This window comes from Punica granatum, chromosome 6 (genome assembly GCF_007655135.1).
Source record: "Punica granatum isolate Tunisia-2019 chromosome 6, ASM765513v2, whole genome shotgun sequence".
Classification (NCBI taxonomy): Eukaryota; Viridiplantae; Streptophyta; class Magnoliopsida; order Myrtales; family Lythraceae; genus Punica; species Punica granatum.
Genome location: NC_045132.1, coordinates 17,832,347 through 17,852,098, shown reverse-complemented (window position 1 = coordinate 17,852,098; position 19,752 = coordinate 17,832,347). Strand labels below are relative to the sequence as shown.

The 19,752-nt window shown below is 31.8% G+C and overlaps 1 protein-coding gene across 13 annotated transcripts; it reads right to left on the bottom strand.

Annotated features, from left to right (window-relative positions):
- Window positions 1-1,418: 1,418 nt before the first annotated feature.
- On the bottom strand, window positions 1,419-3,094 carry LOC116210048. Of its 13 annotated transcripts, none has more exons than XR_004157402.1 (5): window positions 2,937-3,093; window positions 2,481-2,613; window positions 2,158-2,272; window positions 1,920-2,030; window positions 1,419-1,835 (listed from the first exon to the last, which is right to left on the bottom strand). XR_004157402.1 is itself a non-coding variant. In XM_031543844.1 (5 exons), the coding sequence occupies exons 2-5, from the start codon at window positions 2,515-2,517 to the stop codon at window positions 1,601-1,603; spliced, it is 351 nt and encodes a 116-aa protein (XP_031399704.1). In that variant the 5' UTR covers window positions 2,518-2,613; window positions 2,937-3,094; the 3' UTR covers window positions 1,419-1,600. The 13 variants fall into 13 exon arrangements, 4 of the variants coding, with proteins under 4 accessions (XP_031399704.1, XP_031399702.1, XP_031399706.1 ...); XR_004157404.1 differs by having other exon boundaries at window positions 1,419-1,743; XR_004157403.1 differs by having other exon boundaries at window positions 1,928-2,030.
- Window positions 3,095-19,752: the final 16,658 nt, after the last annotated feature.

The following is a 19,752-nucleotide window of genomic DNA, read 5'->3' as shown; positions in this document are numbered from 1 at the left end:
GTGATGATTTAATTGGAGAATATTATATTGAGTACTTTGACATGTTAAATATTAAAATCTGTTGAAATTTTAAAATTAAAATTTTATGAAATATCTCTAATATTTCATAATTTGCTCTATGTAAATTTATCACCCATCATTTTTTTAAATATTAATTAAGAAGTTATTAAAATATAAATCTAGAATTGGAAATGTGACAATGTAGTTAAAATAAAGCAAAATCAAGTTTGAGGGACTAATTTGTCGAACACAAAAGTTAGACAAAATAAAAAAGGAGAGCCACGTTGGGTCACTTGTCAAGCAATGGAAGAATTAATTTAGCTTTCTAAATATTTAATTAAGAAGTTATTAAAATATAAATCTAGAATTGGGAATGTAACAATATAATTAAAATAAAACAAAATCAAGTTTGAAGAACTAATTTGTCAAACATAAAAGTTAGACAAAATAAATAAGAAAAGAAAAAAAGGATAGGACCTATTGGGCCACTTGTCAAGCTATGAGAGAGTTACAAAAAGTAATTCTCCTTTAGCTTAAATAACAGAGGGTCTAACATGATCCAATGTCACCTGACACCGAGATTATTATTGTTCACTACGCGTGGGTCTCGCGGGAGTTCCACGGATGGACAACTGTAATAGTCTCATGTCAATTGACACGAGGTCATGTTAGATTTTCCCCATAAATAGGAGATAGAAGATAGAAGATAGAAGATATAAATATATAGATATATGTAGATATATAGATATGATTTTTATTGATATATCTCAGTATCTCTTAATAAATATGAGAATTATATCATTTTATCTATTATCCATATTACAAATAGGAGAAAGGAAAAGTAGTTGGGGTAGCTTTCCTTCTCCCAAAATGCCATTATAAAAATAGTTGAAATAATTGAGAACCATTAGATAATGGGAAGGTATAGGGTAATTTAGTCATTTTGAATCTGTATTAATTTTACAATTCAATATTAAAATTAATAAACCTTAATTAATTTGTATAACATAATCAATATATGTTTAAAATTACTGCATTTTTACAAAAATTTAAAATAAGAAAAAAAAAATCGCATGAGGCACACATAGTGCGGGTATGTGTCTTGTTTGAAGATAAATCACTTAACTAAATACTTTTCTTCCTAAAATAGGTAGAAACTATAATAAAAGAGCAATATCAAGGTCCAAACTTAAGAAAATATGGACTCGCGGAGCATTTGCATTACAGCTTGTCGTGCACGGGTAAAACAAATGAATTGTTTAACAAAATGTTTTTAGTCTTTTGTCATGTCGAACTTTAACGTTTATTTAAGTAACTTGAGTTTATTTTATCTTAACCAAACCATTTTCATTTTAGAGCGCTTCCTTCTTAGTTTGGTAAAATCACAAAATGTCATTAGATTCTCTTGATTTTGATTATTAGAGTAAGAATCACCCTCGGCGAAGCGCGGGTTCTTTTCCCCTAGTACAGATAAAACTTTAATTTCATCTTCTGCCTAGCATACTCCACTTACAGCATTAAAAATTTGATAAAGTGCCATATCATCCTCAACAAAATTTCCAGTTCATTAAATACATAAACTACATTACATTTCATTACATCAACTAGAAAGCTGGCACCTTGCAATCTCTTTGATAGTGGGTTCGATTGCCTTCAACCATACAGCTTCAAGATCAGCCCCGCCAACGGAGATCAGGGCATGAGCTTTCTTTTCTAACCAATCCCACAATGGCATGGGGTGGCCTGAAGCAAAAGCGTTACCAAACAGAGTCAGATAAGAAGACGCCAGGTCAACACCACGGACATGATTAATTGCTCCAGTTCCATACTGAACGCTGTTGCAATATAGTGTATCCATGATTTCGCCTTGCACATCCCTCAATTTATTAAATCAATAAAAAAGAATTTCATTTTCTTACACACACACATAATTATTAGCTATAGGAAGGTGTTAGGAGGGACCGGGGGCAGTCACTCGTCTGCTGCTGCTCCACCGCTGAACCGTCCCCTGATGAGAGAAGCCAGCGGCACTGATGAGAAGAAAAGGGTGAGATTGAGAACGCCGATGATGATCCTTAATTAATTTATATAAAGATTCGAAATTGAGAAACAGCTAGCTAGCTAGCTACAGAAAACACTAAACTAGAAAGCTGGCACCTTGCAATCGCTTTGATAGTGGGTTCGATTGCCTTCAACCATTCAGTGCGTGGGTTGGCCTGAGCTTTCCTTTCTAACCAAGCCATCCAGGGCATGGGTTGGCCTGAACCAAAAGCTATACCAAACAGAGTCAGATAAGAGGATGCCAGGTCATCGCCATTGACATGATTGATTGCTCCAATTCCATACTAAACGCAGCGCAATGTAGTATATACATGATTTCGCCTTGCACATCCCTCAATTTATTAAATCAATCAAAAAGAATTTGCATTTTCTTACACACACGCGCGCATAAGGAAAAGACATGCGTTATATAAAATTACCTTCATTTTGGTTGCCATCTCCATGTGGGCCTGCCATGTATGATCAGTCTTAATCTAGCTAGTCTCCTTCTTCGAATCTCTTCAGCCGTACAGATCCGAAACAGCAAACGTCAATATGAGGTTCGGCTCAGATCTAGTTCAACATAATACACACACACATATATATATATATAATTAGCAAGTCAGCTCCTCATCACTTATTGATTGGATATTTGATCAGTCTAATGGATCCGACAACATCTTTTATCAGAATTGATAAAGTTCCCACAAAAAGAAAAAGGGAACAAAAAAAAAGAGAAAAATAGGAGAAACCTTCATTTTCTGAAGATTAATCAGATCGCATAATTGAAATATACCGAGTCTATACAGACAGATAGATAGATCGATAGAAAAAATGATAAAAGGTCGGATGAATGCATGAATCTCCAGGATGGAAGGAAGGAAGAGAGGGAGTACCGCAACTGTGATTCGGCGATCCCGACAGGATATGTTTGATGCGGCCGCTATACTAGGGTTGCAAGTATATATATAATATGTGGATGATGTAGTCAGGTACTCTAATGTCCTCGTGACTGCGTGCAAAGTCATAACGTGCTGTTCAAGAAGCTCTAAAAGTATCTCGCCAGCTAATTGCATTAGTTATTAATAAAAATTTAAAAGAAAGATTGAATAATGAGAATGAGACTGCAAGGAATCGAACTCACAACCACAACCTGATAGCAGATTATTATTTATTTATCAAAAAACTGACAGCGGATCGGCTTTCCCCCCAAGCAAAACACCATGCGTCTACGAACCTATTTTAATTATTTTATTTTATATAAACTAGAATGTTTTCTTTTTTTTTGCTGGAAAAATAAACTAGAATGTTGGCCTGCACTATGCGCGGAGTTCTACATAAAGTTAATTTGCAATATTTCTTTATATATTCTCTTTTTTTTTGGTGGAATATGGCGTGGACAACTCTTTTATTTTTATATTTTCTCTATGTACTTAGAATTTTATATCTGCATATTGTTCACACTTCAATAATATTTTTCTAATTATTTGCGAATCACCCTTTGCGAATAGGGTGATTCATGAAAGGAAATAGAAGTTTGAGGATGAGAACAATAAATGAAAAGAGCTGGTCAGAAAAATAGAAATATAGAAAAGAAAAAAATAAATATTTATTATCTATTACATATATAAAAGTGTGAAGCTCATAGTTGTGTTTCTCTACGTTTGTTTTCATATACCTTTAAACTTTTCAGCGCATTCATTTGCATCCATCTTTTGTCACTCAATTGTAATACTCTAAAACATAATCTCACATACATTTTCTCACAATTATATTTCTCCACATTTACTTTCCCAAAATACCTTTTAAGCTCTCCGGCGCCTGCATTTACACATCTCTCCTTTGTTACTCAATTTTAATACTCTAAAATATAACCGCTCGTACTTTTCTACTTTGACTGAACTATTTACACCAATTGCCTCATTTTAAACACATGTTTCTAACAATATATCCTCTCTTCAAATATAATAGGAAAATGAAAATCTAAACTTCGTATACATATGTACTAGATTCTATTTTCTTTATTGAATTTCATTTATGCCCTCCCTCACAACTAAAATCTTGACCCATCTAAAATCTCTCTTCCACCATTATCATTTCAACTGCTCTTACATACTGCTTCGCTTTCATAATTTGTCGAAATCGCTCTTGGTATTATACTCGTAAAAGGTAGTCATATTTAATTGTGCAAGTAGAAGGACCCTTCCACTTTAATCATTCAAACCAATGATACTGCCTTACATGTGATCTCAAAGTTCTATGAAAAAAAAATATATTTTAATAATCAAAACCGTTTTAATTAAAAATGATTCGCGATGGCGGCTACCACTAGAAATGCACTTTCACGATTTTTTTATATACCATATGCCACACTGGTTGTACGCAACATTAATGAGGATAAATTTATATTTTGAGACAATTACACGTTTTTTTTAATAGTCAGTGCTTAAATTAACCAATTAGAAAAATGTGCACAATTATTAATTAGAAAAGTCCTTGCTTCATTGCACTTATAGATTATGCTATTAATCTGGTCAAATTATATATTGCGAGGATATTTTGTAGAAAAAGTTCATTAGCTATTTTTGTTGCTTACAAAAAGATTCATTTGTTAATCTCTATGTATAGAAAAATTCGTGCACCAATATTTGGCCAAATGGCCACCTAATTACTTTTCCTCCAACAGCCACCTATAAGAGATGAACATCTTATGGAGGGGGAAAAAAAACTATCAAGTGCCGAACCTTTCCGCTCACTACTATAGACACCTTATTTTAATGGGTAAATTGCACCGGTGGTCCAAAATATTTTACAAATATTTCATTATGGTCCAAAAAGTTTTTTTCGTTATATGATGGTACAAAATATTTCAAAGTTATTTCATGATGGTACAAACCGTCAATTGGCCCTGACGCCGTTAACATTTTGCTGACGTGGCGCGTCCTATGTGTCACATTTGTTACGTGAAACCAATTATAGTGCACCACGTCATTTAAGAGAAATAAAATTTTAAAAAGTCCAAAAAAATACAAAAAAAATAATTAAAAAATACAAAAAAAGAGTAAAAAATTTCAAAAAAAATAAAAAAAATATTTTAAAATTTTGAAAATTTTGAAAATTATTTTTTAAAAATATAAAAAATTTTAATTTTTTTAAAAATATAAAAAATAAAAAAAAATACAAAAAAGAGTAAAAATTTAGAAAAAAATAAAAAATTAATTTTAAAATTTTGAAAAGTTTGAAAATTATTTTTAAAATTTTTTAAAATTTTCTTAAAATTTTTTAAATATTTTTAAATTTAAAAAAAAAATTATAAAAAAATTAATATTTAATATTAAAATTATTTTAAATTTTAAATTTTAATTTTAAATTAAAAGTTTTAAATTATTTTTAAAATTTTTTAAAATTTAAAATTATTTTTAAAATTTTTTAAAATTTTTCGGCCACATCAGCAAGGAGGTGACACGTAGTAGCCACGTCAGCATCGGCTTGACGGCGTCAAGCTCGAGTTGACGGTTTGTACCATCATGAAATAACTTTGAAACATTTTGTACCATCATATAACGAAAAAAAAATTTTGAACCATAACGAAACATTAAAATATTTTGAATCATCAGTGCAATTTATCCTATTTTAATAGTTACACTATTTGGAGAAAAAAGTATAACTGCAAGAAGCCAATCGCTTCCAAACTCTCTCTTTCTTTCCTGCCCTACCGCCATGAAATACTCCATTATCTTTTATCCTTTTTTATTCTCTTTTAATACCCTCAGTTTTTACAACCATATTCATTAGAGATCTTCCATTTTCATCTCTTCCCCTGCTTGATATGATCTATTATATGTTCAGGTTTGTCCCTAATGTATTTTTGACCAAATTGCTTATGGCTTAGCAATAGCACCACCATTTCTCAGATTTAAATGCCACGCTTTTGTGGATTCTCCTTTGGAAGTGAAAGGGACGAAGCAAGTCATGCAGCCATTCAGAAACCATGTCTAAGGATCGGTACGCATAAAATTCATCCCATAATTTAAAATAAACTAGGTACAAGTACATGCGCTGCGTGGATATAAGAAATTATTTAATTTATGTAATTTTTTAATTAGTTCTTAAAAAATCTTTAGTACATTCGTGAATTTAATTAACATTTTATTTTAAAATTTATAGCATTTAATTGCAATTTTAATATAATATTAAATGTTACAATTTTTGTTGAAAATAAAATATAAAAATTTTAAAACATTGATTGAGAATTATAAAAATAGAGTTCTGGCGTATTACACAGTATTTTTCTAAATAATTTTGACAAGCATTTAAAATAGCTTATAAATTATAACATAGAAATGAAAATTTTAATCGCAACAATGTAATCATATTTTTGACCAAATTGCTTATGGCTTAGCAATAGCGCCACCATTTCTCAGATTTATTTAGTCATGCTTTGAGGAAGCTTTTGCCCTCCATTGTTTTAGTGGAATTATTTTACAGGAGGCCTACACAAAAAATTACTCTAGTATCTTTTCACAATTAATTGGTTCTTATACGTTCAGTTATGTCTCTTTTTTCACAGATACTACGTCGCTCGCAGTACGATCAGAGATCAACTTGGTAAGTTTTTCTACCCAGCCTCAGCACAAATCGAGGTTAACTATGCCCAGTTGCAAATTATAAGTTGCGTGGCAAAATGCTTATTTAAGTGACAATATATTTGTGTTTAATGTTCTTTTTTGTCACTTCTCTCTCTCTCTTTTCAACTTTATGTCAAAAGCGAGTATGAAAATGCCGAACAGTGACAAATATTTTTAGCTCAACTCTAGCAAGTTGAAACTTTTATGCAGTCTAATTCTTCTTTCTCTACTTTTTTACTAGGATTATTGACATCTCTATTTAAAAAAAAAGGGGTCAGACCAAAGCATTTCTAAAGATAATTTTATTCCCAAAAGATGGTTAGATTATTAATCACTATTTTAAACCCTTATAATCCATAAAAAAATAAATTGTGTATAGTAAAACATGGTGTTTTTCTTGGTATACTTTGCTCGTCAACAAGGGTTGACTTTCCATGTCCTATTTCTGTTGATGAGGGGCCTTGCTCTGTTCTACTTCTACCTGCTTTAACTCACGCAATTTTCTAGAAAGAATTTTTTTTTAGAAAGATTTGGTCAGATGCATGGCTTCCTCATTTTAAGTGCCTAGCCCACAGAAACTGGACTGATTTATCTCTTTGATTATATATGTTATGTTATGACCTTGTGTTTTCTTACATAAATGATAGGTCTATACTCAGAAAGGGTAAATTGTACTGGTTGTCCAAAATATTTTACAAATGTTTCATTATGGTCCAAAAAGTTTTTTTCGCTATATGATGGTACAAAATGTTTCAAAATTGTTTCATGATGGTACAAACCGTTAACTCGATCTTGACGCCATCAAGCCGACGCTGACGTGGCTACTACGTGTCACCTCTTTGCTGAAGTGGCCGAAAAATTTTAAAATTTTAAAAATAATTTTAAATTTTAAAAACTTTTAAAAATAATTTTAAACTTTTAATTTAAAATTTAAAATTTAAAATTTAAAATTTAAATTTAAAATATTTTTAATATTAAATTTAAAATAATTTTAATTTTTAATTTTTAATTTTTTATAAAATTATTTTTAAAAATAAAAATAAAATTAAAAATAATTTAAATTTTTTAAAAAATAATTTTAAAATTTTCAAAATTTTAAAATAATATTTTATTTTTTCTAAATCTTTACTCTTTTTTTGTATTTTTTATTATTTTTTTATATTTTAAAAAAATAAAAAAAATTATATTTTTTAAAAATAATTTTCAAAATTTTAATTTTTTTTTGAAAATTTTACTCTTTTTTGTATTTTTTAATTATTTTTTGTATTTTTTTGGATTTTTTAAAATTTTATTTTCTCTTAAATGACGTGGCGCACTATGATTGGTTTCACGTAACAAAAGTGACACATAGGACGTACCACGTCAGCAAAATGTTAACGGCGTCAGGGCCAATTGACGGTTTGTACCATCATGAAACAACTTTGAAACATTTTATACCATCATGTAGCGAAAAAAAATTTTTGGACCATAATGAAACATTTGTAAAACATTTTGGACCACCAGTGCAATTTATCCTACTCAGAAAAAACGCATAGTACCAAAAAGGTTTTGAGGTTCAATTCTCGGCATTCGGCAAGTAGGACAACTTATGCCCTTTTATCTAGGTTTATGTTTTCTTATAAGATAAAATACACTCCCCTCCCATAAGGTTTTATTTAATGACATTGAACTCCATTCTTAGAAAATATCAACATTCCACCCCATTAACCCTCTTGACTCAATAGGAATATCTTTTTTGGTCTCATCTTTTGAATGCTTTTCAATTTCATCCTAATTTTTTATTGTTTGATCTTATTCTTGATATTACGTGGTTTTTTCACCTTGATTTATTGTTTAAATTAGAATTGATCTATTGATTTACAATATTTTTACGAATAATATCTTTTTCTAAAATTTTAAAAAGTAACTCCCCAACAATAATTGATGCTTTCTATGATATCTTAAACTCCTACTTTTGATATCTTTATCTCGAGAGATGCCTATAACCATGCAATATTTTTGTGAATAGAATACTTTTGTAATAATAGATGTAAAGAGTTTTTCCAAAGACCCTCGATGGTCTAGATAGGAGACTATTCAACTGGTGAATGCTTGTATCCTTTCGCACACCCTTTCCAAGTGATCATTGCCAGCTACGTTTTCTTGCTATTTTGCCAAGATGCTAGCTCGCACCATCCCCTCCTTTGCACCTTATTGTCATTCATTTATTTATTTATTAATTTTTAAAACTTATGTTATTATTTTGAAAAAAATTCCATATTAGCAAATTATATAGAAAACTTAAATTCCATATTAGCAAATTATATAGAAAACTTGTGGTGCCAAAAGAAGCCACCATCACCTTGTGCAAGTTGTATGCAATACTTTGGCAGTCATAACCCTAGGTAATATTGTTGCTGCAAGAGACCCCTATCCTTAAAAAATATTTTGGAGGTCTTAATTTTGGATATCAATGTTAAGAGAGGGGCCTCCTAAAGTTATACCTCGTCCCAAATAATTAAAGGGCTTAATAGTCATCATAGACCTCGTTAAAATACTTGAATTTTTTTTCATACTTTTAATTTTATTTAATTTTAAAATTATTTTTTGTTTGGGAACAATTTTCATGTCAATAGATTTAAAGGAAAGTCAAATAGGATAATCAAAGTAGACTAACCGTGACCTATTGAAGACAATATTGAGCAAAAGAACGAAATATGATAAAATTGAAAAAAAATTAAAGAATTAGGGCCAAAAGAATTTTTTATATTAATTCAACATAGCCAATGGGGTGGAGTTTCAATTTCTTACCAACAACAGGGTGAAGTGTCATTTTTCTGTCAAAAATTGGGTGGAGTGTCATTTAGTAATACCTCAAGGAGGGGAATGTAATTTACTCTTTCTTATATTGAACTCATAGATCTCCTTTACAACCGAAAGGAAACATAAATTTATACTCCGTGATCATAAATTTATGGGTTTATTCATGAGTTTCGCATTTATTTGGTTTATATTATCAGTAGTGGAATCCAAACTATGTATAAACTCATTGTTTGCTACTTTATTTTCCAACGCGGGATTAACGCTCTCAACATACATATATGATTTTACTTGTTTGTTTAGGAGATGTCGATCGGTTCAGTGAGCTTGACTTCTTACTTTTTGTCAATAACACCAATCGGTATGTTTTTTCCTTGTACTCTTCTTTGCCACGTAGAATTCGTTCTTATGAAAGGATATTGTAATTTTCACAAGTCATCACAATGAAATGGCCATATTAATAGGTCATTGTGCTTTCGGATAGAATTGATATAACTCTGAGGCAATTTTAACATAACATGTCTAGCTACCATTTGTCATAATTTTTCCTTTCAAATATTATTTATATTAAAATAAACCCATTCCTATACTAAGTGTGGGTTTTATTAATTTTATGAGAAAGATTACTGTGATTTTTTATCTCCTTGTCTCATATGCTCAATCATATTCATAGGCTTACCTATTGAAAAAGGGTGTAACGCAAATCCCCTCGTCAGGCAATCAGGATGTCATACATTCGATATTCAATGGGATTATTCATGCATCTTTATTAGTTATTATGATTTATATTTTAATGAATCTTCCTTAAAATCGAAAAAATTTATAAGCTTAATAATAAAAATTAATAAAATTTATTTAAATTATGATAAAAAACATAAATATTAAAAATAAAATGATCATGAGAGTCGACATATATCTTTGACTGAGGGGATTGAGAGAGATCCACGGAAAAAAAAAGGAAAAAAAAGGAGGGAGAGACTGAGATGCATGTTGATGGACATTTTGATGAAGACCCACAAAAAGCAACATGCAAGGCCATTTGTCATGGACGCCCATGTTGTTTAACACGTGGCATGTCTATGCAAATTGCAACCCCATTGCATGTATATATGTATATAAAAGCGGTGGGGGCGGAAAGGGGTTTTGAAGGGAATATGATGCAAGTGATAAATGTATATGAGCGTTTATGTGTGTGCGTATATGGACGCATGTGTGTATGTGTATGAATATTCGGATCGGAAAGTCCGATTCGATTAGGTCCATTAGTCTATTAGTCGTGTGAGTCGCTGGTGTTTGCTTCGAACGTCAGCCGTAGTCGTGCGGGAATGATTTTTAGGCTTCCGCCACCGACTTCGGGGTGCTCAATTAGTACAAGTGGCCTGGACTAAATTCGGGATTAGAATCGCCACTACACCGTTTAATTTAACTTATGAACAACCTAAAGTCAAATGTGAGGTCATGATACTAACCGCCTAAGGATTTAAATTTGACTCGGTCGATTTAACTAGAAAAATGAGTCTGAGGGCTTTGTTACGAAATTAGAGGCCCGCAAGCCAATCACTCGTCTTTTTGGTATCCTCTTGGACTCCTAATAGTTCTAACACTTTTTATTTATTAAAGTCGAGTTTTAATCTTAGGGTTTGGTCTACATTCCTCAATGTACAAGGTAATTAAAAAATAAATTACAGACTCTGCACGATACACGTGCTTATATAATTATACAGATCGACTCAAAATCGGCCACGCTTTGGGCCAAAAAAGAATGAAAAAGGGTCATACCTTCAGGTCAATCATACATTGGCCATATATTCAGGCCAACATTCACATAATGGGTCGAGTGAGCCTAAAATGGGTCTAAGGCCCAAAAGAGAAAAATGGGCTTACGGCCTTTAACCTAGAAAAATTGAGTTAATTTTCTATGTCTACTTATTTTATTCAACGTTTTCCGATTTTATTCACATGGTCATGTTTACCTGAATTAGCCAATTAATCCCCAAATTTTTTTTTAAAAAAAAGTGCTCATAATTCCTCAAGGTCAATTTGTCCTACAATTTGAATTCTAAGACTCAATTAGTGGGTTGATTAGCCTTAATCCTCGTTGCACATGTCAATGTACATGATTATTTATTTTCACACAAGAAATCCAATTATTAATCCGATTAAACCAAGTGATTGGCTTTAATCCGGTTTAAGGAACCCCGGGTGCTAATGGCCTGCCCTCAAGGTCGCGAAGGCCTTCCTAAGAGTCTAAGATGTCCTAATTGTATCTAACTACCCCTAAGCCCATGTAATTGTTGGGAATTGGTGTATGCCCTAGATGCAATCTATCATCAGTTCTGTAATATGACATGTATTTCATTATATTACGAGGCATATCTGTTATTGTGTAGATTGCGCTAAATATGATTTTACACAATAATGTCCTTGGAATAGTAGGTTCAATAGGCATCAAGTGTGACTTGATTGTGAGATCCTATAATTACTGAACATTATTCCTAAATGTCCATAGTCAAAGTATTATCGTTAATTAGGACAACGATAATACGGTTAGACTAGTGTAAGTGTTGATTGATGACCAAATTTCATAGGTCATGGATATGGAGATATCAAATCACACCACATGTATACATTAAGAGTAATGTGTATAGGACTGATCCGCCATGAGATTGCTACATGGGTTGTTACGTGACTGTCATTAGCATATCTCAAAGTGACTATAGTGTAATGGTCCTTTGACTTGAGGTCACCATAGATTCCTACATGTAATGTCATATACTTTGATATTGTCAAACGCCACTGTAACAGGCTGGTTATAAAGACAGTTATTGGGTATACCACAGAGCATGGAGAGGAATGTGAGTGATCAAGATAGAATTTGTCCCTCCTACGAAACGGGAGCGATATCTCACGGCCACTTGGTGGTTAAGTCTAAAAGTGTATGCATACCCAAATGAGTCGATATAACGATATCGAGCTCATTTGTTCTGATAGACTTACCCGGTAAACCAAGAAAGAGAGATATTGAGCCATACAAGGATGTCATCGACCATGCCTTGGGCTCAATAGAGATATAGAGGACAATGGATTATATTACACGGTAATATAGGTCACGAGGTTCGTCGAGAAATTGACTTTCCGATTACTTGAGTAACAGTGATACATTGCTAGATGCCGCTCACTGTTTGTAATATTGAAATAGAGATTTCGATATTACTATCAACGTAATTGGGAACCTACAGGGTCACACACGACGACTAAATCGACGGGATATTTTGAAACAATAAAATCGTCTAATAGAGATTAGATGATTTATGGTGCGATTGATTAATCGGATATTTAATGAGATTAAATTTGTCGATTAATTAGACTCGATTTATTAGATTAAATGGACCCAATTGATGCACGATTCATGTGAGGACACATGGCAATTTGGAATTCTCAATTTCCCTTATCCCACACCGGTCAGGGGACTTGAAAAGCTCCCCCCAAGCTATATATATATAGATATATATAGCTCAAAGGATTTAATATATATGTGACAGTGTGTGGATATATATATGTGATATATGTATGCATGCATAAGCATATACGTATATACATGTGTGTATGCTTTATATTAATATAAATAATTTGAATTGAATTGTTCAATTCAAATTAGGTCCATTAGTCTGAAAATTTCGGGTGTCGCATCGGTGTTTCTTTCGAGTGTTGGCCGCTAGCACCGCCGATCTCGAAGACTCGTCGACAAAGTCGGTGTGGATTCCAGTAGAGGCGTCACGCGTGGGACGCTCGGTCGACAATTTTAAATATTTCAGGTACGCTTTTATTTACTCTTATTCTTCTAGTAGGTCTTGGAATTAGTTTCACGGGTAGGAAATTTTGAATTTCTGTTCTTTTTACGCTTCCGTAAATCCTGTGAAACTAGCAGTAATTAAGTCAAATATACATGATTATTACAAATTAACATGCAATTTTCACGGTTTGACCGATTTTGATTCAATTATATACACATAAGTTTGGCCAGCACTCAAAAAGGTAGTTATCCACGTTAATCAAGCCTAAAGATATTTGATTAGACTCGATTGGATTTCAATTCCTAAAGCCAAAACACTAATTATGTTAATTTCACCTAAATTGATCTAATTACTCCAAATTAAACGAAATCGGACTCAATTGGACCCTAATCCACTTGGCACTACATATCATTCATCCATTCATGATCTCCATACATCAATTGAAGCACACATCGAAAGAAATGGCCACAATTGGGCCTTATTATACACGAGGAATGAATAATTAATATAATTAACACCTAATTGGGTCCAATCGACCCTTAATTCCATCAATTAAGACTCTGATCAATTCAGCAAAAAATTTCCAGCATGCTTCAAAGGTCAATTTAGAGCTAATTAAGATTAAATAGATCCAATAGCAATATTACAAGCAATGCGAAGCTAGTTATACGCAATTAGGCCTAATCAAGCAACGAATGATCAAAATGACTCGTCTAAGCCTATTATACAAAAAAATTCTAGAATGTTACAAAGCCCAATTGTTTTCTAATCCTAATTAAGCTAATCCGTGCCTAATTACGCATAACTAAGTTCGTGATTAGTCCAATTACACATAATTTAAGCCTAATTAGACTCAATTGACTACAAATTAGACTAATTCACTACACAATCAGAATGCTATTATGAGTAATCAAGCACGATTTAACTCGATTAGGGCCTAATTAACACAAACATAGACTAATTACAACCAATTACAACTAATTATGCACAAAAGGACTCAACTAAAACCAAATCAAGTCCAATTAATCATGCAATTAGTCTTTCCTAAGCACAATCAAGATTAATTAGCCAAGTTTGATCCTAATTAAGTAAGATACTGCTCAATAATCCTAATTAAACTCTAAATCACACAATTTACCAACCTAGTCATCTAATCTACACATAATTATCCTAATTAAGCACAAATTGACCAAGATCGGAGCTAAGAAGCTCCATCTGGTTCTTGACAAGGGCGAAAAGTCACTTATCTCATCTTAATTCGGCACGGTTCAATCTCAAGAGCTCGAAATCGGTGGAAATCGCACTCAAGCTCACTAGGTCCTATTGAATATATAAGAACTTAGGCATATTTAGTAATTTCTGGGGTTATTTTGGCAGAGTTTCAGCACATGAATTACCAAAAGTCCACTCTTACTGAAAATGAATCTCATTTATAGGCATAAGGGAGTCAGGGGTCGTTTGCAAAAATCTAATGTTCAGGGATGAAAATGAAATTTAGTTTATACAATTTGAGAACTCCAAACGGGTCCAGCTATCCGATTTTGTCCGTTGGGATAGCTGGCATGTAGGCGCGGTTACCAAACACATGGAGCGGTAAGTAACAACGCCTCCGTATAGGGATCCAGGAAATAACTGCGGCCCTGTCCTTAAATTTCACTTCAGTAGGAGCTTACTCGAACCATTTGAACTGTATTGGTTTGGTCGGACAAAAATAACATATTTGCCCTCAAACTTTAAAAAACATTACATTTTCACCCTTTTCAAGATTTTAAAACACGTTTGAGAGGAGAAAAATTATCAGAAAATATCATTGGGTTGAGCAAGCATTTTCCAAGAAGAAACCACCCTGCCACGAATATTTTTGCTATGTGAGAATATCGTTTTGTCCATCTCGAATCCTTGTCCTATTGGATAAAATGTATGAATCAAAGAGTTTTTACTCTGTGAAAATTTATCATGCATTTCTCATGAAAAATATAAGCAATTGGGTTTAAAACAAGGTTTCCGGAGAGTAAACGACACATTCTCAAAATCCGTTTTGCACACGTGTCCCTAGATAAAGAAATATTGCCAATTAATTTGTAAATTTTGAAAATAGACACGGATAGTCAAAATTAAGTACTCAACACTCAAGAACTTATTTGTTTATTCTCGATAGTCTGTTTTCATACAAATGATCCTCATGTGCTTTATCAGTTCTCTAATTTGATGTGCTCCCCTAACAATGATCATAGCCCAAACCAGAACGAGGTGCTTACAGCCACTAGTATCGTTGATCTTGAAGACTCATGGACAAAGTCGGTGCAGATGCTTGTAAAGGCACCACACATGGGGCGCTCTGTCAACAATTTAGCAAATTCTAATAGGTCTTGCAATTAGTTTCACGGATAAGAAATTGTGAATTTTTCCTCTTTCTACGTTTCTATAAGCCCCGTGAAACTAGCATTAAGTATAATAATTCTTTATTATCTATATTTTTTTAACTGTATAATTAGTTATATATTATTTATGTTTATCCATATATTCAAATTAATTTATACTAACATTTTGAATTGATTGGCTCACATCATTAAATGCATCAATTCTCCGTCACTTATGTATACTAACATTTTCCTCCTCGATGCCTGGATTTTTTATGGTGCTTGTCTTGCTCAAATTTGTGTTAAAATACTATTAGAATTAACAAATTCTAGAAAGATTTTATGTTATATATATATATATATTCATATTTTGAGAACTCAAATAACAAATGAAATATACAACTGTGAGAAAAATGTAATTAATTCTTTTACCATGTGATTTCTTTTATGAATATTGATATTTTCAAGTTGCATCAAATCTGTTTTCATAAATAAATTGTATCTTTTCACAAATCTCATATTAATGATTTTCACGTTGTACAAAAATATGAAAATAGATTTTTTATTTTTAAATCATAAAAATCAAAATATTAAAATATAGTATACAATACTTCTTCATAAGTATATTATCGATGTTTTATATATATATATATATATATATATACACGTATACTATAATATAAGAGCGAAAAGCTTATTTAGGAATTTTATCTTAAATATTTTTTAGTTATTATCATGGTAGAAAAGTTATAAGATCTTTTAGTTTGAAGCACTTCTAAAAAATAAGATTAAAATTGATTAATTAGTTGCACTAAAATATTTAATGCACAATAAATGTACCAATTCTCTTTTGCTATATGTATTTAGATTTTTAGTTATTATCATGGTAGAAAAGTTATAAGACCTTTTAATTTGAGGGGCATTTACCTAAAATGGCCCATGGTTTGTTCGTTTTGTCAAATCTATCATATGCTTTTTTTTTGTCAAATCTATCCCACGGTTTACTTTTTGCATCAAATCTATCCCGGCGTTATCATTTTCATTGACATCTAACGGCCGTGCTAACGTGGCGCCTACGTGGCAAGTGTGGCCCACTATCTCTCCACGTGCCACGTCAGCACGGCCTTTAGATGTTGACGGAAAAGATAGCGCCGAGATATATTTGATGCAAAAAGTAAACCGTGGGATAGATTTGACAAAAAAAAAACATATGATAGATTTGACAAAACGAGCAAATCATGGGCCATTTTAGGTAAAAACCCCTTAATTTGAAGCATTTTCTAAAATATAAGATTAAAATTGATTAATTAGTTGCACTAAAATATTTAATGCACAATAAATGTACCAATTCTCTTTTACTATATGTATTTAGATATAGATTTGTGGAAAATATATCAAATATATTATAGTACTTTTTCAACTCTATGTATTTTTTTGATATATAAAGTGCATAGTATTTCGGTATCGTAAAAAATTTAATAGATAAAAAATTATAGAACTTCTCATAAATCCATAATATAAATAAATATACAATACTTCTTTACTAATAATGACTAAAAATAATTGATAAATAATTTTTTATTTTTTTCTATTTAATGCATTTAAAGCAAGAATTTTACTTATTTTTCCTATAAATGATATTTTAACCATAAATGTTATTTAGACATTGACATTTGTGACCCTATATAATATTCAAATGTACTCTTCTAACCATATTTATTGCATGTGATACAACTTTATATGTATATATATTGGCGTTGTATTAGATACGCATTTAAATTAAACGGTAAAATACACTTTCCTCTCTTGAGTTTTTGCCAAATGACACCCAATCCCATTCTTGACAAAAAATAACACATCACCCAATTGGCTATGTTGACTTAATAAGAAAAATCTCTTTTGATCCCCAACTTTTAGTCGTGTTTTGCTTTCATTCTTTTTGTTTTTGGTTTATTCTTATCGTCAATATTATATGGTTTGTCCTTGTCCTCATTGGTAGAAATTTCAATAGATCTATTTATGTGTAACATTTTCAAGAGTAAAAGATTATTGAAAATAGAAAAAGAAAAAGACCAACACATCGACAAAAACTAAGGCTTTCAACAGTCTATAGAGCCGATGATGGTGTTTGACAAGACCTCACTCCTTAAGATCAATATCCCTAACTATTATGCCCTAAAATCTTGATCTAGAGAAATGAAGCTTACTACTATGCAAATTTCTTGTGATAAAATTATTTCAAAATACATCAAAGAATTAGATAATAATTGTAAAGAGCATGTACAAAGTAGATGACTATAATATTCTCTAAAGCCATTAGTGATTAGGATAGGATGTGGCTGCCCTTCACCCTGACCCCTTAGCATTCGCACCCCTCATAAATCACTGCCAACTAGTCGTCTCTGCAACATTGCCAAGGTGTCCGTAAAGTCCATTTTTCTACTCTTTATTGTTGTTCTTTTTCTAATTTATTAATTTTAAAGATTATTTTATTATTCATAATGCTTGCTAAAATACTTATAAAAAAAGAAACTTGTGGTTTCGCATCAGTACTCGCGAACACGACAATGAAGTTATGAGCAAACACTCTAACAGCTAATAACCTCAGGTCCTCATACTACAAAAGAAAAAAGAAAGACACTCACTACTTTCTAGAAAAATTTCCAAATAAATTTTTTCGTTGAAAATTTTAACGGATTTCATTAGGAATTCTGTCAAAAAACTTGAAAAAAAAATAAAAGTTATATTTCATGGAAATTCCTTAAGAAATTAAAAAATATTAAAAATGTTGTTCAAGGAATTTTTCTCAAAAACTTGAATAAATGTACTAATAATTTTTTCAATGGAAATTTAACCAAAGTTTCCCTAAAACTTAAAAAAATAATATTATTTTAGAGGGCCCAGTTTTAGATATCGATGTTAGGGGTGGAGCCACTGCGATCACGAATAAATAACCACCACCCCCTCCCCAAACCCAAGATGAACGAAGAACTTAATAGTGTCGACAACCTCAATAAGAAAACATACAAGTGCTCTTTTTTATTTTATAATTTCCTTTAGTTCATATAATAATATTTTTATTCTCAAAATATAACAAGACTAATGGAGACCAACCATGACACGCCTTGAGGACAATATTAAACATAGAAACCAATCATGATGAAATTGATAAAATAATTAAAGATTGAGGACAAAAATATATTTTTCTATTAGGTTAACTTGATCAATTAAGTGGAGTGTCAAATTTTTTTTTATATTAAGAACGGGATGGAGTGTCTATTTTTCTTAAGAATGAAATTGAGTGTTATTCATCAGTACCTCAAGGACGGGGAGTGTAATATCTCTAAATTAAAAGATAATGTCTTTGTACGTAATTTTCAAAATATCGTGTTAAAAAAAGAAAAAAAGAGTAAAGTCGTGCTTTTTAGATAATTAACCCTTTCACAAAGGTCATCTTATCTTCGTATAGTACAAGTTTTTTGTTTAATGAGTAGAACCATCCAAAAAGGTTGGCAGGATTATTTATAAATTATTTGACATAAAAAGTTAAGATTGCTTAGAACCGGATATAATCTAAACGTAATTTCACTATATAATTTGTTAATAAAAATTTATGGATGGCAAGACGCGGGTTGGCGTGAGTTAACCTTTGACAAGGCACGGGAATTCGCTTTCCAATAACATAAAGAAAAAAGAAAAGTCGTCTATCGATAGTTTCATCCAACAGAAGTCTCACTCTTACTTTCTTCGCCGTGTTCGGGAAATGCTACCACCCATACCCTAAATGGTTCAGGAGACATCAATCGTCATCGGATTATCTTGGGACAAGGCCCCGTAGTGATCGTACGGTCACATGGACCACATGACTCGGTAGGATTTTTCATCACCATTCACATTATAAAATCACAATTAGTTAATTATTTCAATATATAATTTATTGATGAAATTTATCTATAGCAAGGCGCGAATTTATCAATGGCAAGGCACGGGTATTTGCCTTCCAATAACAGAAAGAAAAAAGAAAAGTTCTATACGGATAACTTCCTCCAACAGAAGTCTCACTCTCCCTAACTCTCCTCCTCGTGTCCGGGAAACACTACCGCCCATACCATAAACGATTCAAGAGACATC